The following is a 22,392-nucleotide window of genomic DNA, read 5'->3' as shown; positions in this document are numbered from 1 at the left end:
GGTCTGTTTCTCTAATGTATAAGGTTATTTAGCTAAGTAGCAAGTCTAACTTTTCCTTGAGTTTAAAGCATTATGTGGGATTGCTCAAATAAGACTAATGTGGCTTAAGGCTGAAGACTGGTTTGGCTATTGATCAGGGACTCGTTTGGCTATTGATCAAGGACTTGTTTGGCTATTGATAAAATATTCCAGTTTGTAAGTAATGAACACAAATTAGAGTAGTGGCACTGTGAATAAAAACAAGGAGACATATTTGGGGCATACTACTTAGAAAAACTATGGATTATGGACTTGTATTAGAGGACTGTTATTTCCAGTGCAAGCAACTGATGGTTTTCATAAATGTGGGAAAATGATAAGGAGGGAGTAAGTATGGAAGAACTTCCAACAGATCTGACTTGCTTCTACTTTCTAAGATAAAGTGGCTTCTTTGAAACTGTAACTAATGAAAATAGTTCTTTGCATGCCTGTAGCATTTCCTTCTTACTATTACCTTCTTCCATTTAATAGTTCCAGCCACCTCAGTATAAATTAGGGCATCTAAGTAGACACTAAATGTTCTCTTTTACCAGAATTGCCACTGTGTTTTTAGTACCCATTTTATAGTCTTATGATTTAACATTTGAGGGCAGTTTCCTATAAAAACATTAGACTGAGGGCTAGGAAGGTGGCTCAGTGGTAGAGCGCACGCCTTACATGCCTGAGGCCCTGGGTTCGATTCCTCAGCACCACATAAGCAAAAAGAAAAAAGCCGGAAGTGGTGCTGTGGCTCAAGTGGTAGAGTGCTAGCCTTGAGCTGAAGAGCTGAGGGACAGTGCCCAGGCCCAAAGTTCAGGCCTCATGACCGGACCCCCCCAAACAAAACAAAACAGACAAACAAAAAAAACATTAGGCTGAGAAGAGTGTAGGCTTCGGAAGTAATTAGAGTCTTTGGTAAGGAAGTTTGATTAAACAACAAAAGGGGAAAAACTGTCATCATAAGGACCATTTATCAAATGGTTCTTTGGACTAGTTATGTTAAATACTATTTATTCAGTGAATCCCAATGGTAATCTCCATTTGTAAATGAGAGGAAACTGAGATTCTTAGAGGCATGACTAAATAACTGTAAAGTTACACAGTCAAGTAAGAGGCCAAGCTCAGGTGGATCTGGCTTTAAAACATAGGAGCTTTTTTCCCCCCCCTTTTTTCTTTTCAATCTTTCCTTCAACCCTCCCTCCTTCCCTCCTTCCTTTCTGTGTATACTCCTCATGCTCTCACTTGATTTCTCTACTCAAGGCTGGTGCTCTACCACTTGAGTCACACCTCCACTTCCAGCTTTTTAGTGGTTAATTGGAGAGAAGAGTCTCATGGACTTTTCCGTCTGGTCTAGCTTCAAACCGTGAGCCTCGTAATTACAGGCAAAAACCCCCAGCCCCAGGCAGCATATGCTTTTTGGCTGACTGCATACCAATGAAATTAGTCTTGGTGAATTTTTATATTTTGCTTTACATAGAGACACTAAGTTTTTTTATTAAAATTAGTCTATTTTTATAAATCTCTTCACTTATATATAAATAATTGCTGACTGACATTTGGGGACAAATCATCAGTGAGAAATATGTATTTGTTTTCCAGGGCATATTTGGAATCCGAAGTCGCTATATCTGAGGAATTGATTCAGAAATACAGTAATTCTGCTCTTGGCCATGTGAACTGCACAATAAAAGAACTCAGGCGCCTTTTCTTAGTTGACGATCTAGTTGATTCTCTGAAGGTAAATTGTGTTTCTCTTTTCTGGACATACACAGAATTTAATGTCAAAAGACGAGTATAAAATTCTGTTTTTCTGTATTCGCGTAAATGACAAGGATGTAATGAAATCACCTCACTAAGCTTATGTTTCGAAAGTCAGTGCTAATATCAGCGCCCAGGCCCAGAGTTCAGGCCCCATGACTGGGCTCCCCCCCCCAAAAAAAAAGAAAGTCAGTGCTAATAGTATATTTTGAAGAAAAGTGCTGTTTATATTAATTCATATATTCATACTTTCAGAATTATGAAATTAAAGGGAATTTTGGCTGTAAGAATAAACATTGTCTAATGCATCTAATACTGCATGCAATGTGTTCTGCCTGACCTTGTTTTAGAATCTTACTCTCAGTTTCTTAGTTCTTTTTTTTGGGGGGGGGGATCTGGGCCTGAACTCTGGGCCTGGGCGCTGTCCCTCAGCTCTTCAGCTCAAGGCTAGCGCTCTACCACTTGAGCCACAGTGCCACTTCCGGCTTTTTTTCTTACTGCTTATGTAGTGCTGAGGAATTGAACCCAGGGCCTCATGCATGCAAAGCAAGTGCTCTACCACTGAGCCACCTTCCCAGCCCCAGTTTCTTAGTTCTTGTGTGAGTTACACACATATATAATAGATTCCATGTCTTGGATTTTTTCCTTGTATTATGTATTCTGGAAAACAATTTTTTTTGAAATATCTCAATCTTTGTTGGGTATATATAGAAAGTTTTCTTTAGTTTTTGTGTCCTGCCATATAAAATCTTACCTTGCAAGTAAACTACCAAAGTTCTGATAGACTGTACATAAGTGCTAGCCCTCCTGTAATTTGAGCCCAAGCACTGGAACCATGCTGCTTGATCTTCACATAAAACTTGTAATTTATGCTTTGTGTGCTATTACCTATGACTTAACATACATTGATTCTAATCTAAACTAAGAGAAATACTGTAGTTTGCAATTGATGGTGCATGCCATGAGTATTGTACCAACAGGAAAAATGATTTCTGAGTGATCAGAATTGATTCCAATATGTAAAATACATTTTATAAAGTATTTTAGCCTTTATAAACTAGCAGGTGATACATCATTTTCAGCTATATGCTTTAGTAGCATATAAGTTACTATTACTGTTAAGCATAAGTAAAAGGTAGATTCTCTTTGTCACATATTGTGCTTAGCAAGCAGACAGGCATTGTACCGCTTGCATATGACCCTAGCTCTTCTTGCTCTTGTTATTTTTTTTAATATACTCTTGCAATTTTTTACCCAGGTTGGCCTGGTTCACAATCCTCATGCTTTTCTTTTTCTTGTTGTTTTTGGTGTCAGTATTGTGGCTTGAACTCAGGGCCTGGTCTTGTCCCTGAGCATTTTTGCTCAAGGCTAGTGCTCTGCCACCTGAGCCACAACTCTTCTTTCAGTTTTTTGGTGGCTAATTGGAAATCAGAGTCTCACAAACTTTCCTACCTGGTCTGGATTTGAACTACCAATCCTCAGATCTCAGTCTCCTGAGTAGTTAGGATTACAAGCATGAGCCAGAGGTACCATCTAATCCTCCAATCCTCCTGTATATACTTCCCTTTCTGCTCTAGCACACCTGCAAACCAAGCAGACTTTTTACCTGGGCTGGCCTCAAAGTGCAATCCTTCTGATCACTTCTGGAGCAGCTAGTCACATCCAACTTAATTTTAAACATTCTTGGTTTATTAATATTGGGATAGGGGAAGACTTGTCTTTTTGAGGAAGACAAATAGTTGGCTATTTTAAAAGGATGATTGATACTTCCCAAACAAGAGAAGGAAACTTTTTTTCCTTTGGTTGTGGTTTTGGGAAGCCTAGAGCTCCAAGCTCATTTGGTGATTTCTCCAGATGGTAATTCATTTAGGGTTCCAAGTAAATAAGAGTTGCTTCCTCAAGTTAGCAGATAAAGTGAATCTGGTGGTAGGTCTCAAAGTGTGTTGAAGCAACAGATTAAGATAGAGTGTCTGTCTTTTTGTCTCCATGCAAAGGTGTAGCAATGAAATCGTAGGTAACTTAGGGTGCAGATGAAGGGCTTCCTTGATGAACTTTGTGATTCTGCTGTGGGAGAATTTACTTAAACCTTTTCCTAATGGCATTGCATATTAGTAGGATAGGTTCTATCTCTTTGTTTTCCGCTGAGTAGTATTCTGAACACAATATTCTTGGCTTAAATATCTCTTAAAAAAGGGACATGGAAAACACCGATCCATTTTGACTCTTTATAAAAATTACTATTTTATGCCAGAAGTGATGTTGCATCTCAGGACTCAGAAGCTGAAGGAGGATCACAAGTTCAAGGCCAACGTAGGCAACATAGTGAGACCCTGTGTAGGAAAAAAAAATGATTGTTAAGAGTTTCTGTGCCTTGATTTTTAGGCAGGGACATGTTAATCTGAGTTTATGATTTTGTTTAAATATGACTGGATTGTACATTTTTTACCAGATTTTTGTGTATATGTGTGACAGTATTGGGGCTTGAACTAAGAGCCTAAGTACTGTCCCTTAGCTTTTTCTTCTCAAGGCTGGTGCTCTACCATTTATATCAAAGCTCCACTTCCAGCTTTTAACTGGCTAATTGGGGATGAATCCCTCAGATTTGTCTGCTAGGGCTGACTTCTAACCACAATTCTCAGATTTTTAGCCTCCTGAGTAGTGAAGGCATGAGCTACCAGTGCCCTGCATGAGAGATCTTGTTGTAAATGGTGGTTCTTGGACCTGGCTGTATGTTGGAATTACCTAATGAACTTCTATAACTTTTACTGACGGCTAGGAAGATAAAGAGTGGAAATTCCATCGTATGAAATTCTGAGTTCGTTTCTCTGGGATTATTATTACTTGGAAAATAGCCATTTTTAGAAAGTAGTGGTATGAGCTGTGTACCTGTGGCATGCAGCTAGCTACTCAAAAGGCTGAGACCAAGAAGATCAAAGTCCCAGACGAGCCTGGGCAGAAAAATCTGTTGAGATTCCATCTCAATGGAAAGGAGCTGGGCATGGGGGCATATACCTGTCATCCTAGCTATGGCAGGAAACAAAGCACAGCAGCAGCTGTGGTCTTAGTGCTTATCCAGGTGGGAAGTGAGATCCTATCTTAAAAAAAAAAAAAATACACAAAAAGGCTGAGAAGCATGGCTGATCAGAAGAGTGCCTGACTTGAGTTCCAGTGTTGCCCCCCAGCTCCCCCACCCTCCAAAAACCCCCAAACTTGTGGCATTAAAATAAAAACTCTGAGTTATATCCTTAACTCCCTATTTTAAAAGAAAAGTTACAGTGTAGACCCTCCTAGGAGCTTTGGGGCTAATCCAGGGAGGCTCCAAACTTTAGATAGTTCCTGCCTTTTAAGCTGGGCATGATATTGCATGCATATTGTCATAGCTACGTGGGTTTAAGAAAGAAAAAGAAGAACCTACCTTTTGAAAGCTAAATACCCAGAAATGTTCTGTAATTTCTTACTAGAGACTAAGACCAGGTGTTTTCAGCACAGGTATGTGTTTCCCTAATGGTGGCTTTGTGTAGATCTTATATGATAGTTCTCTAACTCTCAGTGAAAAGCTATTTGTAAGAAAATATTTGGCCATAGTTGCCTGATAGATAAGTATAGTGTTCCATGATGCAATCTTAAATCTAAAAATGAGTGGGAAAGACAGACCTGAGTTCTAAAATAGCTGGCTCAAAAGAACATTAAGATCTAGCCCTCAGGCTCTGAGCAGCTGTTAATATATACATTCTGACAGTTTCCTGTCAGGTTTCTTTGGCTTATAGGAAAATGAGAAAGGATATGTAGAGTCTGCTAAAGTAATATTGAGTCAGAATGTTTTTTTTAAAAAAGGCAAGTAATTTTTAGTATTAAGAAGCATCATATTTCTGTAGAGGTCAGGTATGTGGCATCAGAAAAATTCAGTCCTCTGCTCCATACAAGTCAGGCTGACAAGAATGGCCGTAGCCTCTCGGTGTTTCTTAGTTCTTCATTAGACTTGGGCCCCTTTCCTCGGGTCATTATTATCCAAAGGAGAGATGAGTGTTGGTTTCCCACTGTTGATATATACTTGGCTATATTGTTGAGAAATATTTATGGTTTAAAATGGTGCCTCCTAGTGTGTACCTGCACATTTGTGACAGACCCCCACCAATGATGGTTCCTCGGTAGGCAAAGTGGAGCAGAGCAGGTCCCCGGGTCAGATAAACCTGAGATCACTATGGCCTTTGATTTAACAGCTTGCTAAATCAGTCTTGGGGTTCTCTTCTGTAGAGATAATGACAGTATTTAATTTGAGGGGGGCTTGTTACATGACCAATGTGTTTTATGAAGCACAGCAACTGCCATAGTAGTTTTTTTTTTAAGTTCCTTGCTCTTGTTACTCTGTAATATTTCCAGTAAGAGTACACTTGCCAGAGGGCAAAGTATTCCTTCTCTCGTCCCCCTTGTCTTGTGTTGATGTGCTCTTTGGAAACGCTTACCCTCAGAGTTTTGCTTTGGGCCCACAAAGTGTTAAATTTTTTCCAAATGTAGCTATGATATTTAAAACTTCAGTGACAGCACATCAAAATGCAAGTTTCTAATTTCTTTCTAAAAATGGGAAAATTGGCAACATTGGCCTAGAATACTCACATGGCTCAGTACAGGGAGCTGGGTTGTGGGAGCCACGTTGAGAGCGCGCGGTGTCGGATGGCCTTGGCGCTCATCCAGCTTTCCTGATGCATCTATGTCACTTTCTTGGCCCCAGGAACCTCAGAAGTTTCTTTCTTTTCTTTTGTTTTTTAATTGGTCGGTTGTGGGCTTGAGCTTGGCCTGGGCACTGTCGCTCAGCTCTTCAGCTCAAGGCTAGCGCTCTACCATTTGAGCCATAGTGCCACTTCTGGTTTTCTGGTGGTTAATTGGAGATAAGAGTCTCTTGGAAGTCCCTGCCCAGGCTGGCTTTGAACCTCAGTCCTCAGATCTCAGCCTCCAGAGTAGCTAGGATTATAGGCATGAGCCACCAGTCCTGGCCTTTCTATTCCCTTTTGCCACTGTATTACCTGGCTTTTAAGAAGAGTGTCCTTGAAGAGTCGAGTAGCTTTTGAACTCTTTGGCTAGCTGGTATGGACTCTTGCATTGCTCTCTCTATGGATTTGAAGTGCAGCCTTGTCAGTGACTATGACAACCAAATTAGGACTTAGTTTTAGCTTATATGTGCTATTGTTTGAATTCTATCAGAATGTGAATATCTGTTGCTGAAGCAGTTTCTTCTAAAGTGTGGAAGGTTGGCTCTTATGAACTGTGATGGATGAAAATAGCTCTCTAGTTATGGTGTAAACTTGGTCAAGTGCCTAAGTTATATTTAGTTTCTGTAACAGGAGTCTATAAAACTACATGACAGGGGGATACTCATCAGAGATTTTCTAAACCTTTCCATCCATAACAGTGATTATAAGGACAGGGTAGCATTTTTAAAATTACTAATTTCAAGGACAGATGTCAATTGCCTGGCATTTTTCTAATTTGAATATTCGCTCATTTTGGTTGAAGGGGTGATAATGTTGCTTACTGATAGTTGGTCATTTATGTAGAAGTAACACCATATTAATAGTGGCATTGTTAGTAGGCTTGTTACCTACTAAATAGATTGGAGTGATTGTTACTGAAAGGCTTTGAATTGGGAAGCAGAGTAATTGCTAACTGCGATTAATGGAAATTCAGACTGACTTTGTGCTTATACAATGAATTCTTGACTGCATTCCTCTCTCCCCTTCCCCCCTCTGTTTATCTACCTTTGGCCATGTACTTATTTCCTGGTGCTGATTTTGTTGGGCTTTGACCTAACCTTTCTAAAAGATAATTCTATTTGAGCTCTCCATGGGGTTTATTATGCCTCAGTTCATTCATTTGTAACCACTTGCATACCACCCCACTTGTTTACTTACAGATTTATAAAAGACATCTATCTACCACAACTGAGGGAAACTGTGCAACCTTTGTTTTTTGAGACTGGCTTACTTAATACAATTTTTTACAAGTCTTTCCATTTCCTTACAAATGGTACAATATCACTTTCTAATAGATGATTACAATTCTATTGTGTGTATATACCACATTGTCTTAATCCATTTGTCCATGTAAGTCTCTGGTTTTTATGCCAGGGATACCCAAACTGGGAGAGTTTGGTCAGTTTATTTCAGTCTTCAGCCCTGGAGGAAACAAGGAAGTCTAGTTTCTATAACATAATGCCTGGCAAGTTATTAAACTCTGGTGTTGCCAGGTGCTGGTGGCTCAACCTGTAATCCTAGCTACTGAGGCTACTAGGCTGAGGTTTGAGAATCACAATTTGAAGCCAGCCTTAGCAGACAAGTCCATGAGACTCATCTCCAAATAACCGCCAAAAAGCTGCAACTGGAGCTGTGGCTCAAATGGTAGAGTGCCAGCCTTGAGTGAAAAGTCTGAGTGAGAGTTGAGGCCCTGAGCTCAAGCCCCAGTCAGTCCTGGCACTGTAGCACTTACACACACACACACACGTTTAGTGTTTGTATATACTTTTGTAATTGTAACATGTCTGTCATAAGGTTAAGAGGATGCTATCCCTAGATTTATAAAGAATGTAAAGTAGTGCCAGCATATACATATTTGTGTTTGCAAATAAAGACGGCAGTTGTTAGAAGAAAAAGAATATGGTCAGTTTTATTTAATAGGTATATGAAAGTTTGAGGAATCCTTGACTGTAGCCCTTAAACATTCATTACTGGATACTGCAAGATCCTTAAGGTGACTAAAGGTAATGCCATATATTTAAAAAACTTATTTAGTACTTTAATTTTAATAGTTAATTCTCATATATACCTTTTTAGTGATCCCATGTAAAAGCTAAGCGGTATTAGAGCTATATGACTGTTAGAGCGCTAATAGAAGGTAAAATGTACCTTTGGCATGTTTTCTGATCTCCAGGAAAACAAATCAACTACTTTGTATTGTTATCCAGAGAAAATGGATTAAATCTACTAGTTTTGCTAGGATTCTGAATTGAGATGGTGATTTAGACCAAATGAAATATTATGTCAATTTACTGAGTTTTCAAGGGTTATGTCTCTAGTAGATTGGCATTTAGGAGTTTCCTTTTATGGGAAAGCTTAATTGAACTAAATCTGACTTGGATTTGATTATTGTAAACCATTGTTTGCTTACAGTTTGCAGTATTGATGTGGGTGTTCACCTATGTTGGTGCCTTGTTCAATGGTCTGACACTACTGATTTTAGGTAAGTAAGTCTGCAAAACCATTTGAATAAAAATAAAGATTATGTGTAAAGAGCTTAGAGAGACTTTAGTGGAGAATATTCTTAGATTATGAGAGAAGTAGGTATAAATTTGAAGTTGAAATCTCTTCAAATAGCCAATACTTGATTTGTTGAAATGCTACTGTAGTTCCAGAAAACTGTTCCACTTAATGGCAATAAACCAGAAAATGGTAACCTTACCGGATGGCACAATCATATATCTCATTGGGGATGCCTGCACTGTATAAAACATGTGTGATGTGATTTGAAGCTCCTGTAGCCTCAATCAGTTCATTCATTCCTCTGAAGTACCTCTACGGATGCATCCAGGACTTATGTGTATAAGTCTGTCTGGTTATCTTGGGCATTGCCAGTTTGAGTTTGTTTTTTCCTTAATCATACTGGTCTTTTAAAAAGTTGTGTATTTCTTTTCAGCTCTGATTTCACTCTTCAGTGTTCCTGTTATTTATGAACGGCATCAGGTAATTCTTTAACTGACTTAAGAAGACAGAGCTCACTCTTATGTAAGATTTACAAATGTATCAACACTAGTTCCTCAAATCTTATCAGTGAGAAATGTGATATTCCTAAGCCTTTTAATTTGTTAGCATATAATGATGCTTAATAAGAGCCTTTAGCTATAGTGACTTTCTAATAGCTACTTTATTTTTTCTTTTCAGGCACAGATAGATCATTGTCTAAGACTTGCAAATAAGAATGTTAAGGATACTATGGCTAAGTAAGTATAATGTTCAACTTACTAAGGATAGGGTGTACTGGGTTTTGAGCTAGTGTAGTGTTTTCATATTATAGGCATAATGAGTATGGAATCTACATCGTGCCCTAAGCGTGACTTCAGAGTAGGCAAAATATTTTTTTCCCCTTAAATCTGGGCCCTTTGTTGCAGTTAAGCAGAAGTAGCAACCTTGTAATGTGGCAGCTCTAGGATTTTATTTCTTGAGCAGGCTAAATAATATACTAGTAGTTCTTGAAAATGACATTATTTTCTTTCCTTTTCGTTTGTAGAATCCAAGCAAAAATCCCTGGATTGAAGCGCAAAGCTGAATGAAAAAGCCCCAAGCAATTAACAGTAGGAGTTCATCTTTAAAGGGGATATTCATTTGCTTACATGGGGGAGGGCCAGGGAAGAACGAAACCTTGACATCGCAGTGCAGTTTCACAGATCTTTATTTTTAACAATGCACTGCTTGAGGAAAAGTTACCTGCTGTGTGTTCATCCTAAGTATTGTAAGCTGCTATGTATGGATTTAAATTGTAATTGTATTTGTTTCTCTTATGAAGGCGCTGGTGAAGAAAAAGTGATCTGAGCAAGCTGTGTATTACGTTTTGTTGCAGGTAGTCTTGCTGTATTTTGGGACGTAGCAGAGAAGGCGGAGCTGGAAACAAACAACCCCTTTCACAGTTTGTGCACTGTGTATGGTCTGTGTAGATTGATGCAGATTTTCTGAAATGAAATGTTTAGACGAGATCATGCCACTAAAGCAGGAATGAAAAAGCTTGCCTTTCTGGTATGCTCTAGGTGTATTGTGAATTTTACTGTTATATGAATTGCCAATATAAGTAAATATAGATTATATATATCTATATCTATATATAGTGTTTCACAAAGCTTAGACCTTTACCTTCCAGTTGCCCCACAGTGCTTGACATTTCAGTCATTGGTTATACATGTCTAGTTCCAAAGCTTGTAAGCTTGAAAAAGAAAATATATTTCTAGGAGCACTACCATCTGTTTTCAACATGAAACATTGCCACACACATAGAACCTTCATTGCAAAGACTTAACAGTAGTTAATTTTGTCACAGACTCTGAAATCTATGGACTGAATCTTAATGCTTCCAAAAATGTTGTTTGCAAATATCAAACATTGTTATGCAAGAAGTCAAATTGAAGACTTATACCTTTGTGGTTAAGTTGTACTGAACTAAATCTGTGGAATGCATTGTGAACTGTAAAAGCAAAGTATCAATAAAGCTTATAGACAAAAATGTGGGTTTTTTTGCTTCATGAAACTGCAGTAAAAAAAAATTAACATGGGTAGACGTTGCGTTAATTAGTGAGTGTTAATGTGTATTTTTAGAAAGGTTTTCAGCTCATGGAAATAAAGGTCAACCTTCTTATATAATCAAATTTATTTGACACATACCAAAATGTTTTAAATTTTTTTATACTTAAGATGACTGAAAATAAATTCATGCACCAATATTTTAACAGATAGTCGAATACAGTGCAGGATTTATTAACATACATAAAATTATGCCATATAAATGTTTACAAATGAGTCTTGACACACAGACACTATTGCTCTTTAAATATACTTGTACATATATATATTTGATTGATTCATTGTTCATCCACATGGTTATTTTAATGCAAGATCTAGTCAGTAGGAAAAGGTCAGTAGTACAATATAGGCCGACATGGTTGTCACTCAGCATCACCAGTCACATGATTACAGAAAACACAATTAGGACTGCACAGGGACTCTACTGTGGGCCCAACAACCTATTGGTGGATTAATGTAAGGCATTAATAAATTGGCATATAAAAATAACTTAATGAGTAATCTAATCCATTTAGAATGCTGAAGCACTTCTGTGGTAAATGTTAATCTATTTTTTTTAATTGAAAATGTTTCATTTCATTTTCTCTAAACTGATAACTGCAAATAGGCAGGAACTCAAGTTCCAGAATTTTTTGTGTACTGACTGGAAGAAGTTGGTGTCTGTGCTCAGAGTCCCCTTTCCCCAACAACCTCCCTTTCAATGAGTGCTGTCAATCCCTCCTACACTCAAGTGACTGGCTATGTGTACGTGTGAACACGAACAGCTTCCTGTCCATATTATGCAAGTCACATGCCGTCCTACAACTAATTTTGAGGCAAAATTTTGCTTTACTAAATAGTCCTTGGATTAGGAATTTTTCTGCAAAAAACTTTGCTTTCTTAAATCGGGACTTGCTAGCTATACAGTTCACCTGAAGCACACCACTGGAGTCAAGCCAGCCCCAATCTGGGTGTTAAACTGAGGTGCAGCATCAGGCCACTCCACTTACCACCACCATTTAAGATTTAACAAGGCAAATTAACCACTTGGACATAAAGGAGGGTTTTTGTTGTGTTTCTCTTCCCCTTTGTAGTAGTGGTTTTATTTGAGTTCTAGTTCAGATTTTGCATGTTTGGCACTAACACAATGAGTATCTGTTGTACCCCCCTGCTGAACTTAAGTTCCTTTGCTGCTCACCTTCCTTTCATCCACTGTTTCCCAAGCAGGTCACTGAGGTCGCTTAGAAAGCCTTGACATAAAGACAGGACACAGGTGACAGACTATGAATCTGCTAAAAGTCCTGTAGCCCTCCTCAGTTCGAAAGTTTTAGCACCATGTGTAGAAAGCAGATAATCTGGGAGGGGAGACAGCAGCCCACACAACTGGGAACTTTTCAAGGCACTTAATGGATATAAAATTGCAAATGAAACATTAAAAAATTAAGTTTCTCAACTTGTTTATACATGGCTCATTTGGTTTTGAAAGCTAAATGTGGAGGACAGGCTAGCCATACGTCTAGTACTTCGGTGCATTTAACTTAAGCTGTCTTGTTCAACTTATTTATAAAAATGGACATTCTGTATATAGAAACAGAATAGCACAACATCCTTGTAAAAGTTCTGATGCAAATTAAAAGCTACATATTGGTTAGAGTGACTGAGGCTTTCAATTTTGTCAGTGGGCTACATCACCAGATAGCATTCTTTGTCAGTGTCGTTACTATGGGTAGTTTTTAGTCTTAGGAACAGAGAGGCAAGCAGTGTTGACATTTTAGAACTTTCCTTCTTCGCATCATGGCCCTCAGAGTCCAGACTGTGAGAGCAGTCATACAACGTCTACTAGAATGTAGGGCTTGCAGGTCCTCACAGCCTGGAGCCATTCCCCAGCAGCTGGCGGTGCGAAGGCCGCTTGGCACGGCCTCTGCAGTTGCTGGATAGGAGTGGCAGCAGCGATTCAGAAGAGGTTTCTGGCTGGCATTTACAGACATCGCCACACAAATACACTGAAAAATTATACCGGTCAACTTGGCATAGCTGGACAGGATACTTAGGCCTTAACATTTTTACTCAAAACATACGTCAGGGATCTTGCCATCGATTCCTTTTGGGACAGGGTCTCACCGTGTAGTTCAATCTGGTTTTAGACTCTCTTGGTCCTCCCTGCATGCCTTTGTAAAAGTTATTTTTAATTTGTTTGGCTCTTTAAGCAGCTTAGTATCGCTCAACGTAGTTGGTGAGGGTTTTTGGCAATGTGATTTCACACTTATCTCTTCTGTACTGTTGAAAAGTTTTGTTTTTTTTTTTAATCAATGCCACTTGAGTCAGAGAGTCCTTTTAAGTGTTTGTCACAGAGCCAGAGATCAGGGTATACTCCTGTGCTTACAAGGCCCTGCATTTTCTCTCCCTCTCTCTCTCCCTGTCTCTCTTGCATGCATGTGCTGATCCTGGGGCTTAGTCCTAGGCCCAGGGCCTGGGCACTGTCCCTAAGCTGCTTTTTTTGCTCAAGGCTAGAGCCCCTATTATTTGGACCACAGCTCCATTGCTGTCTTTGTTGACTAGTTTATTGGAGATAGTCTCATGACTTCCCTGGCTTAGCTGGCTTCAAACCACAATCCTCAGGTCTCAGATTCCTGAGCAGTTAGGATTATAGGCATTAGCTACCAGCACCTGACAAGCCATGTTTTTAGGGTTACTCTAAGACCTGTATAATGAACAGAAGTCACTTGGTTTCTCCTGAACTGGAGTGGCGAGCTTGTTCAGTTTAGCTCTCAATGGGTGTTCACAGTGAACTCCTGTCAACACTATCTCAAGGGTTATAAGTACTAACGATGCTGGCACTGTAAGCTAGATGAGTGTTCCAGGCAGGCCGGAAGCAAGCATTGTTGGTGCCATGTTCTACACAGTTTGTGGTGGGAAGTGGGTTGAAATATAAATGCCTTTCTTGTGGCCTAATTCTGACCACTAAAAGACATCAGTATGCACATATTTCCTCTTTATCACCTCAAAAGTTTTGTTTGTGCTAAATATAAACAAATAGTCATGGTAGGATAAAACCTTTGAGTTGCAGGTAGAGAAACTGCATGTATAGCATGCCCTTCACAATCTAAGAAATGTCCTTGGTGGAGGGGGGAGGGCAGGAAGAAAGCTGCCTGTTCTGAAACTTGGAAGAGGCTGGTGTCTGTGGACTGGATTGGTAGAGCACCCTCCAACTGGCATCCCCAGCCATGCTTAATGCAGAACACGCACCTGTGTCACTAAAAGCAAAAGCCACCCCCGCCTGTCAGCTCCTCTATAGGTTTTGCTACTACTTAGCAATGGCCTATTTGCATTACCTTTCATCTGATCCCATGCCCGATTGCTTGTTTCTTAAGGTAAACAAGACTTTTTAATACTAAATTTTAAAACATTTCTCTTGGCTGCTGGTGAATTATGCATCATACAGACATTAGATTGGCCTGAATTCTTAAGGACACATGGATGAACTGCCACTCTAACATGATTATTCTCTATCATGTTTGTGGACTGCCCAGAGTTCTACTGGAATCAGCCATCTTACTACTTTTCTCCCTACAGAAATACTCATAGCTCAGAGCAACGATCATGTGACCTTAAGCTTCTCACCAATCCTGAAACAGCTCTAGTGGGGCACAGGCCTATCAGAATTCGGATGGACTTTCCAGAAACTGAATAGTTTACACATGGAAGTCTTTGCTTTCCACAGGACTCACATCAGCCCCTTCCCAAGGTCCTGGGACAGCGGCTTGACAGATAAAACACCTGAGGGAAAAGGGGGGGGGAGTCAAAACCACTTTAATCTGGTTAGTACCTGCAGTCATCTCCTCCAGTGCTGACCACATACTTGTCATCATAGGAGAACCGGATGTTCGTCACGTGTGCGGAGTGACCAAAGTAACGCTTATGTTTGGCCTGTGAGGAAAAATGGAGACAGCTGAGAGACTGTTCTTCCCAGTAGCCACAGAACCCTTTCGAGGACTCAGGTCCCTGCCACTGAGACCCACCTTCCATCTGTGGCAAGGGGTGGGGGAGAAGAGGAAGGAGTTATACCTATTTGGTCTGGACTAAGCTGTTAGCCAGCTTTTGTTGGCTTTCCTGCCTCATTCTTGCCATGTGTGTGGCCTGCCCATGCACCCGCCAGCCTCCTTTCTGCCAGCGTTTAGGGTTGACCCTCCAGAAGTTAATGAAAAACTTGGTCAATACCAAACCTCCACAAGAGATCCCTGTTACCTAGCGGGCCATCTAGATGGTGACCACTAGCCCACAGACGACAGAAGAGGCAGGGAACAGGGATTGCCCAGGGAGACTCACAAATTTTTCTGTGCATGGAAAATCAAAGAGCTTCACCAGCCCAAAATCATCTCCTGTGACGATGTTCAGGCCAGCATGGGTCACACATGCGCAGTTGACATCAGCTTTGTCTGCATTTCGAGGCCAAATTCCAATGACTTCATCTCCCAGGATGCTGTTCCAACAGGGAGAGGTATTAGCAAGAAGCCATGTGACAGCAGTTTCCTGGGGTCAGCCATCCCCTCCCAGGAATAAGAGGGAGAGGGATATTTTGCATGATGAGCATGGTCAGGTGACTTTTCTATCATGAAAGCATCCATCCCCCTTTTCCTCTGTGTACTGAGACTAGCCCCTACCATTCTACCTCAGTCCCCAATAACTCCAGAAACCAAAGTTATCCCACCTCTGATTCTTAGTCTTCCCTATAATCTTGAGCATGTATATGGTGGATGTGGGGAGGCTCCTTCACATTCAAAGGTTGGATGGTCTGTCCCTTGCTTTGGCCAAGGCCATTGTCTCTTATCTTGCTAAACAACAGTTCTAGCCCTCCATTCCCTTCTAGTGACTAGAGATTTTATTGTCCACCTGGGCTTGTTCAAGAGATAAAAGATGGTTTGTCTTTGAATTGCTGAATGGGATTGCAGACTAAACATAGTCATGATAACATAAAAGGAGGGTCTTTAATTCCCAAGGCCTGGTCAGATCAAGTCATTGGTCTAACCAGAGCCAAGAAGCCTCCTAGTCTCATCCCCAGGAGAAAAAGACGGTGCCAACTCTGAGCTTTTCTGATACTGGCCGTCACGAACTTAGAACCTGGGACAAGACTCCTTTGTGACTTTTTCCTCAAGAAGTCCTTTCTCCAGTCACCTTGTCCAGGAAGCCCAGGTGATCTTCTCAATGACCATGGCTTCGGTTACCTGCTTCCCCAAGGGGACCTCATGCACCTGGCGCTTATAAGCTCCTGTTGACACCTACGAAATGGAAAGGAATCCAAGCTCATGAACTCAGTCGGGAAGTGCTGGAAATACAGATTGTGGAGCCCTACTTCAGACATATGGAATTATATTGTGAGGGTGGGACCCAGCAGTCTTTGTCTTAACCAAGCTTTCAGATGATTCTGAAACTGGAATCCCTGTTCTGGGCAAACCAAGAACCTGTGGTGCAGAGGGAAGGCACGTTTTCTCATGGACAGCTGCTGCTGAAGATAATTTTTAAAATGTCTCCTACTTGCTTCTCTAGGGGTGTTCTGGCATCAGGGACATCTGTCTGCAAAAAGGCCACTGCCTAACTATGGCTTTAGCCCCTTCTCTCCAGGAGGTGCCTCTATCCCCGGCCACTCAGGCTTTTCTGCTGTTCAAGGAATGAGGCTAAGCCTTTACCACCTCGAGTTTCGTGCAGATGGCTGGGGCGGCGTTCCCGCCCCTCTTTGTGAGCTAGTTCTCACACATCCTACAGACCTCAACTTAAATATCACTTGCTCAGAGAGGAAGCAAATCTAAATTCAGCTCCTTGTGAAATGCTCCTTGGCACCCTGTACTTTGCCTTTTCAGCCCACAATCACAATCTGTAATTACATGTATACTTGGTGATTGTTTACTGTTTATCTTCTCTATGACAGAGCAAGCTCCAGGAGGAGTCAAGAACTAAGCAAATTTTGCTCATCTAAAAGCCTAGCTAGCAGTGTCTGGCTTAGTAAATACTCGATAAGTGAATGAATGAAATCCTTTCTCCTTTTATAACAATTATCCAAGTTAAGCCAGAAAAATCTTTGTTTTTAGCTGTCTAATCCCAAGGGTGGGGACCTTTTCTAATCCCACCTCACTGGTCAACTGTCGTGGGACCCAGTGATGAGTTCTCGTTCCAGGTCCACTGTCTGGAGTCCAAGTCCCAAGTGTGGAGGAGCCACACTGCCCAGAAGAATTTGGAAGAGAAGTAAACATCAGAAGCACTATGGCTTGGTGCAAGCCCACAGAACTAGAAACTAGGAAACTTTGAAGGGGAGGCTAGAAATGACAAGGGCATGCATTTCTGGCTGCCTTTTGTTTTTCTTTTGTTGGTCATAGAGCTTGAACTCAGGGCCTGGGCACTGTCCCTGAGCTGCTTTGTGCTCAAGGCTAGTGTTCTACCACTTGAGCCATAGCACCACTTCCAGTGTTTGAGTGGTTCATTGGAGATAAGAGTGTCATGGGGACTTTTCTGCCCAGGTTGGCTTTGAACCACAATCTTCAGCCTCTTGAGTAACTAGGATTACAGATATGAGCCAGTATTGCTTTATTTTATTTTATTTTCTGGTCAGTCATGGGGCCTGAACTCTTGAGCCACAGTGCCACTTCTGGCTTTTTTTTTCTGCCTACGTGGTACTAAGGAATTGAACCAAGGGTCTCATGCATATAAGGCAAGCATTCTACCACTGAGCCACCTCCCAGCCCTGCTTTTTGTTTTTTAATGGAATAATTTTAGTATTACTTCCATGTTCATAATTTGTTGTACAAATTGAGTATTCCATGATGAATTGACATTATATTCTCCAGGCTTAGGAACTTAACAGATGAGATCAGACATTTAGAATCCATTTATATTGCTTTCACCACTGGCGTCTTGTTAAGCATTAAAAGTATATGAGAAGCAAAGCAACACCTCCATATGTAGCCAGTACACATTCCTTCTACCTTTTAAAGTGTGAGAGTTGACATACTTCTTTTGTCATGGGGCTTGAACTCTGGGCCTGAGCGCTGTCCCTCAGCTCTTCAGCTGGAGGCGAGCACTCTACCACTTGAGCTACAGCGCCACTTCCAGTTTCCTGGTGGTTTATTGGAGATAAGAGTTTCACAGAGTTTACTGCCCGGGCTGGCTTTGAACTGTGATCCTCAGATCTCAGCCTCCTGAGTAGCTAGGATTACAGGTGTGAGCCACCGGCGCCCGGCTGAGAGTTGAAATACTTCTTAGTCTCAGTGAACTGGAATTGGCCATCACTTTCTGCGCCTGCCACAATGTCAACCTTTGCCAAAGTCTATGGCCAGTGTTTTTCAGAGAAGCTTTTAGTATGTTTTATTCTTATTTATTTCTACTTTTTAAGATTCTCTAAGCCAGGCTGGGAAGGTGGCTCAGTAGTAGAGCGCTTGCCTTGCATGCATGGGACCTTGGGTTTGATTCCTCAGCACCACATAAACAGAAAAAACTGGAAGTAGCACAGTGGCTCAAGTGGTAGAGCACTAGCCTTGAACTGAAAAGCTGAGGGACAGCGCCCAGGCTCAGAGTTAAGGCCCACGTCTGACCAAAAAAAAAGAATTCTCTAAGCCTTGTTCAATGCTTATTAATGTAGGAGAAAAGTAAGTGTACTTCAAGATTTTTGGTGATGAGTAAATTAGCACATAGTCAGCATCAACTAAAATAACCCATTGTATTGCTGCTATTATGGGTTGCCCCCTATATAAGTAAATGGAAATCATACCTGAATGTATTTGCTATCTGCAGAAAAATCCATGTGAATGACAAAGCTTGGGATATCTTTGCAGTACCCAATGCGGTTCAGACTTGTGCCCTGAGTGAGGTCATAGAAGTCAACTGTGTGCTCCGAAGAACCAACAGCTAAGAATCGGTTGTCTGGGCTGATTCTAGAAAGAGCAGTCCAAGAATATGATCCATGAGAAGGTTTCTTGGGGCTGCCAGGCCCCAAACAATGACCCGTTGCATTCTAGCATGACTCAAATGCTAGCTTGTGTTCAACAACCACTCTGGAACAAATCCCACAAAAGGAAATTGTGTGTGTGTGTGTGTGTGTGCGTGTGTATGTGTGAGTGATTCTGCAGTGTGACATCTTACAAGTACTTTTCATCACTCATGGAAATTCGCAGAGTCAGATCTGACAGTGAATGTGTGAAGTGACAGATCCTTGTGTGGCTGACTTGTGCAGGCTACCCTGACACAACCAAGTTCTTTAATGTAGCCGTGGACCTTCTGAAAGGGCACCTCATTTGCAAGAGTGCAGCCTTTCTCTGCTCAGACCCCTGGCAGAAGTACCTGATATCTTGGATGGCAGATTTCCGGTCCCGTTTTTTCCCCCACACTTTCAGGCTGTTCACCAACAAGATGACAAACTCTCCATTCTTCATACCAATGGCCACCATCTCCCCATCAGGGCTGTAGGCTGCACAACTGGCTGCATGGCCCAGGTTCACCTTGTTTAGCAGTTTCTACATTAATATTAAAATAAAAGAAAGCTACTTGAAAGCTGGGCACTAGTGGCTCAGCAGGCTGTAATCCAAGCTATTCAGCCAGCTGAGAGCTGAGGTTTGAAGCCAGTTGAGCTGGGAAAGCCTGAGACTCTCCTAGCTTCAGTTGCAAAAAGGCAAAAGTAGATCTGTGGCTCACATGGTATAGGGCCGGCTTTGAGCAAAAAACAAAAGTGTGAGACAGTGCCCAGACCCTGAGCTCCAGCCCCAGTACTGGCATACACACAAAAAGTCACCTGAGCCCTGGCCTTGCCAGGCTGTAGGAGAATCCTGCACCAGGCTAGCAACGTCAGGCTGCTTCTCAGCCATCACAGGCCACCTCTTTCTGGCCTCTGTTACACACCCCTGAGCAGCTGAGGTGGGCAGGATGTTTGACTAGAAAAGCTGGGGGGACAGCATGCTTTCGGACAGGATTTGGCAGACTTCCTCCACTGTAAATGGTTAGACTGTGAGCCATATGGTTTTAGCCGTAACTACTCAACTGTGCTTTGCAGCATGAATAGACAATATATAACGAATGGCATGGCTTCCTTGAAGAAATGGGCTGCAAGTCAGACCTGGCCTGGGGGCCGTACGTTGCTCATCTGATGCTTAGTGGGAGAAGTGAGCTTCACCATGCTCTAGCTCAAACACCGAGTCTTCACTCGTACTAGTTGGCATGTTGGATTAACCTCCCAGTTATCCTCTTATAAGGAAGCCATGTTATCACTGGCCTTGGAAGGTTATGGTAAAAACCAGGAATAGTATACATAAAGTCTTCAGTGACGCCCAATGAATATAATAACCTGAACAGTAAGTTAGGAGTGTAACAATCACAGTAAAGTTTTTGTGTATCTATTTAAAATATGACAGAAACATTTCCTAGCCATGTGGAAATAAAAATGTTTTCATTAGAACTTCAGTACTTGCTTTTGACTGGATAAGATTTGGTAACTCTCCTTTTCCCGGATGATTCCTTGCTGTTTTACATTTTTATCCCAGATGAACTTTAAAATGGTTTTTCCAAGCTCTAAGAGAAATCTTAGAATTTTGATGGGAACTCACTAGCCTACGTGGGAACATGTGACATTTAAAAACATTCTTAGCCTGGGTGCCGGTGACTCACGCCTGTAATCCTAGCTACTCAGGAGGCTGAGATCTGAGGATTGAGGTTCAAAGTCAGCCCTGGCAAGAAAGTCTGTGAAACTCTAATAAACCACCAGAAAACCAGAAGTGGCGCTGTGACTCAAGTGGTAGAGTGCTAGCCTTGAGCTGAAGAGCTGAGGAACAGCACTCAGACCCAGAGTTCAAGCCCCACGACCGACAAAAAAAAACAAAACAACAACAACAAAAAAATCCTTAGTCTTCCCATGCAGGTAATACAAGCTTTGCCTCTAATTTTTTTTAGGTTTATGGGTGCTTTCATAACAAGAGAATAATCATACTGAGATTCTACCTGGGTTATCAAGGTCTATAGATGGATAAACAGCTAAAACATACTTAGAGCTCGACAGGGCATTTCTTTTATCATTAGGCTAGTTTTTAACATGATTGCTTGTGGCTGACTGCTGATCCGGCCTGTTCCCTTTCTCCCACCTCTGGCTTTTCTTGGTTCCTACTGCTGTGGACATCCAAGCTAGGCAGAGTGTGACCCTCACCTTGTCAGCCAGGTCCCAGATCCGGGCTGTGCCATCATTGCTGGCAGAGATAAAGATGTCTTTAGAGGGGTGTGTAGCCAGTCCCCAGATCTCCCCCTCCATGTGTCCATCAATCAGGATGTTGGAAGCAGCATTTTTTTCTCCAACTTCGATTATTTCTCCATCTTTGGTTCCCACTAAAATTTTTCCCTGTTGTAATCAAAACACTATTAGAAAAGTGGTCCCACTCATGTCAGGCATCTAGAACAGACAGATTCAGACGACAGAAAAAAGAAGGGTTGTCCTCAGGAGCTGGAGGGAAGCTGAAGGACAGTGAGCATTCACTGGGGACAGAATCATTAGCCAAGTGCATGGGCAGGTGGATGAGGCGATGGCTATATGATGTGAGTGAGCTTGGAGGGTTACAAGCTGTAGAGCACCTGCCGACCAAGTGAGAGACCCTGAGCTCAAACCCTCGTACCACCAAAAACAAGTGAAAATGAGAAGTCTTATGTTGACGCATATTTTACAACTATTAAAAAGATGGATTTTTAAAAATCACTATTAAAGGCTAGGCAACTGGTGGCTCACACCTGCCACCTCAGCTATTTAGGAGGCTGAGATCTGAGGATCACATTTTGAAGCCAGCCTAGGCAGGAAAGTTCATGAGATTCTTATCTCTAATTGACCACCAAAAAATTGGCAGTGGCGCTGTAGCTCCAAATAGTAGAGTGCAAGCTTTGAGTGAAAAAGCTCAGATACCATGCTCAGACCTGAGTTCAAGCCCCATGATGATCACCACCACTACCACACCAGCACCACCACCACCATCACCATCACCATCACTACCAACAACAACAACAACAAAATCACTGTTAGAAAAACTTGGGAAAGCAGCTTTGCTGGATTGGTACAGGAAGAGCTGAGAGGTGATTTAACTGTAAGACAGAAAGGGGAGGGCAGCCAGGCGCTGGTGGCTCACGCCTGTAATCCTAGCTACTCAGGAGGCTGAAATCTGAGGATCTCGGTTCAAAGCCAGCCCGGGCAGGAAAGACTGTGAGACTCCTATCTCCAATAAACCACCAGAAAACCGGAAGTGGCGCTGTAGCTCAAGTGGTAGAGCGCTCGCCTTGAGCTGAAGAGCTGAGG

General features: G+C 41.6%; 2 protein-coding genes across 3 annotated transcripts in view; one reads left to right on the top strand and one right to left on the bottom strand.

Annotated features, from left to right (window-relative positions):
- Positions 1-11,038, top strand: part of Rtn4 (reticulon 4) — a 57,228-nt gene extending 46,190 nt beyond the window's left edge. For both annotated transcript variants that reach the window (XM_013017980.1, XM_013017981.1), the window contains 6 exons: positions 1,618-1,756; positions 8,937-9,006; positions 9,460-9,506; positions 9,705-9,763; positions 10,051-10,114; positions 10,381-11,038. In XM_013017980.1, coding sequence (XP_012873434.1) covers positions 1,618-1,756; positions 8,937-9,006; positions 9,460-9,506; positions 9,705-9,763; positions 10,051-10,093 — 358 coding nt within the window. In that variant the 3' untranslated portion in view covers positions 10,094-10,114; positions 10,381-11,038. The remainder of the gene's footprint in view (positions 1-1,617; positions 1,757-8,936; positions 9,007-9,459; positions 9,507-9,704; positions 9,764-10,050; positions 10,115-10,380) is intronic.
- Positions 11,039-12,978: 1,940 nt separating this feature from the next.
- Eml6 (echinoderm microtubule associated protein like 6) overlaps positions 12,979-22,392 on the bottom strand; it is a 256,723-nt gene continuing 247,309 nt past the window's right edge. Inside the window, exons 37-43 of the mRNA XM_013017915.1 lie at positions 21,265-21,453; positions 19,416-19,588; positions 18,847-19,009; positions 16,263-16,366; positions 15,417-15,570; positions 14,917-15,017; positions 12,979-13,093 (exon numbers count right to left, since the gene is read on the bottom strand). Of these exons, the coding sequence (XP_012873369.1) occupies positions 13,069-13,093; positions 14,917-15,017; positions 15,417-15,570; positions 16,263-16,366; positions 18,847-19,009; positions 19,416-19,588; positions 21,265-21,453 (909 nt within the window). The 3' untranslated portion in view covers positions 12,979-13,068. The remainder of the gene's footprint in view (positions 13,094-14,916; positions 15,018-15,416; positions 15,571-16,262; positions 16,367-18,846; positions 19,010-19,415; positions 19,589-21,264; positions 21,454-22,392) is intronic.

This window comes from Dipodomys ordii, unplaced genomic scaffold, assembly GCF_000151885.1.
Source record: "Dipodomys ordii isolate 6190 unplaced genomic scaffold, Dord_2.0 Scaffold37, whole genome shotgun sequence".
Lineage (NCBI taxonomy): Eukaryota > Metazoa > Chordata > Mammalia > Rodentia > Heteromyidae > Dipodomys > Dipodomys ordii.
The sequence above is the reverse complement of the archived record's forward strand: the minus strand, read 5'-3'. Positions and strand labels throughout refer to the sequence as shown.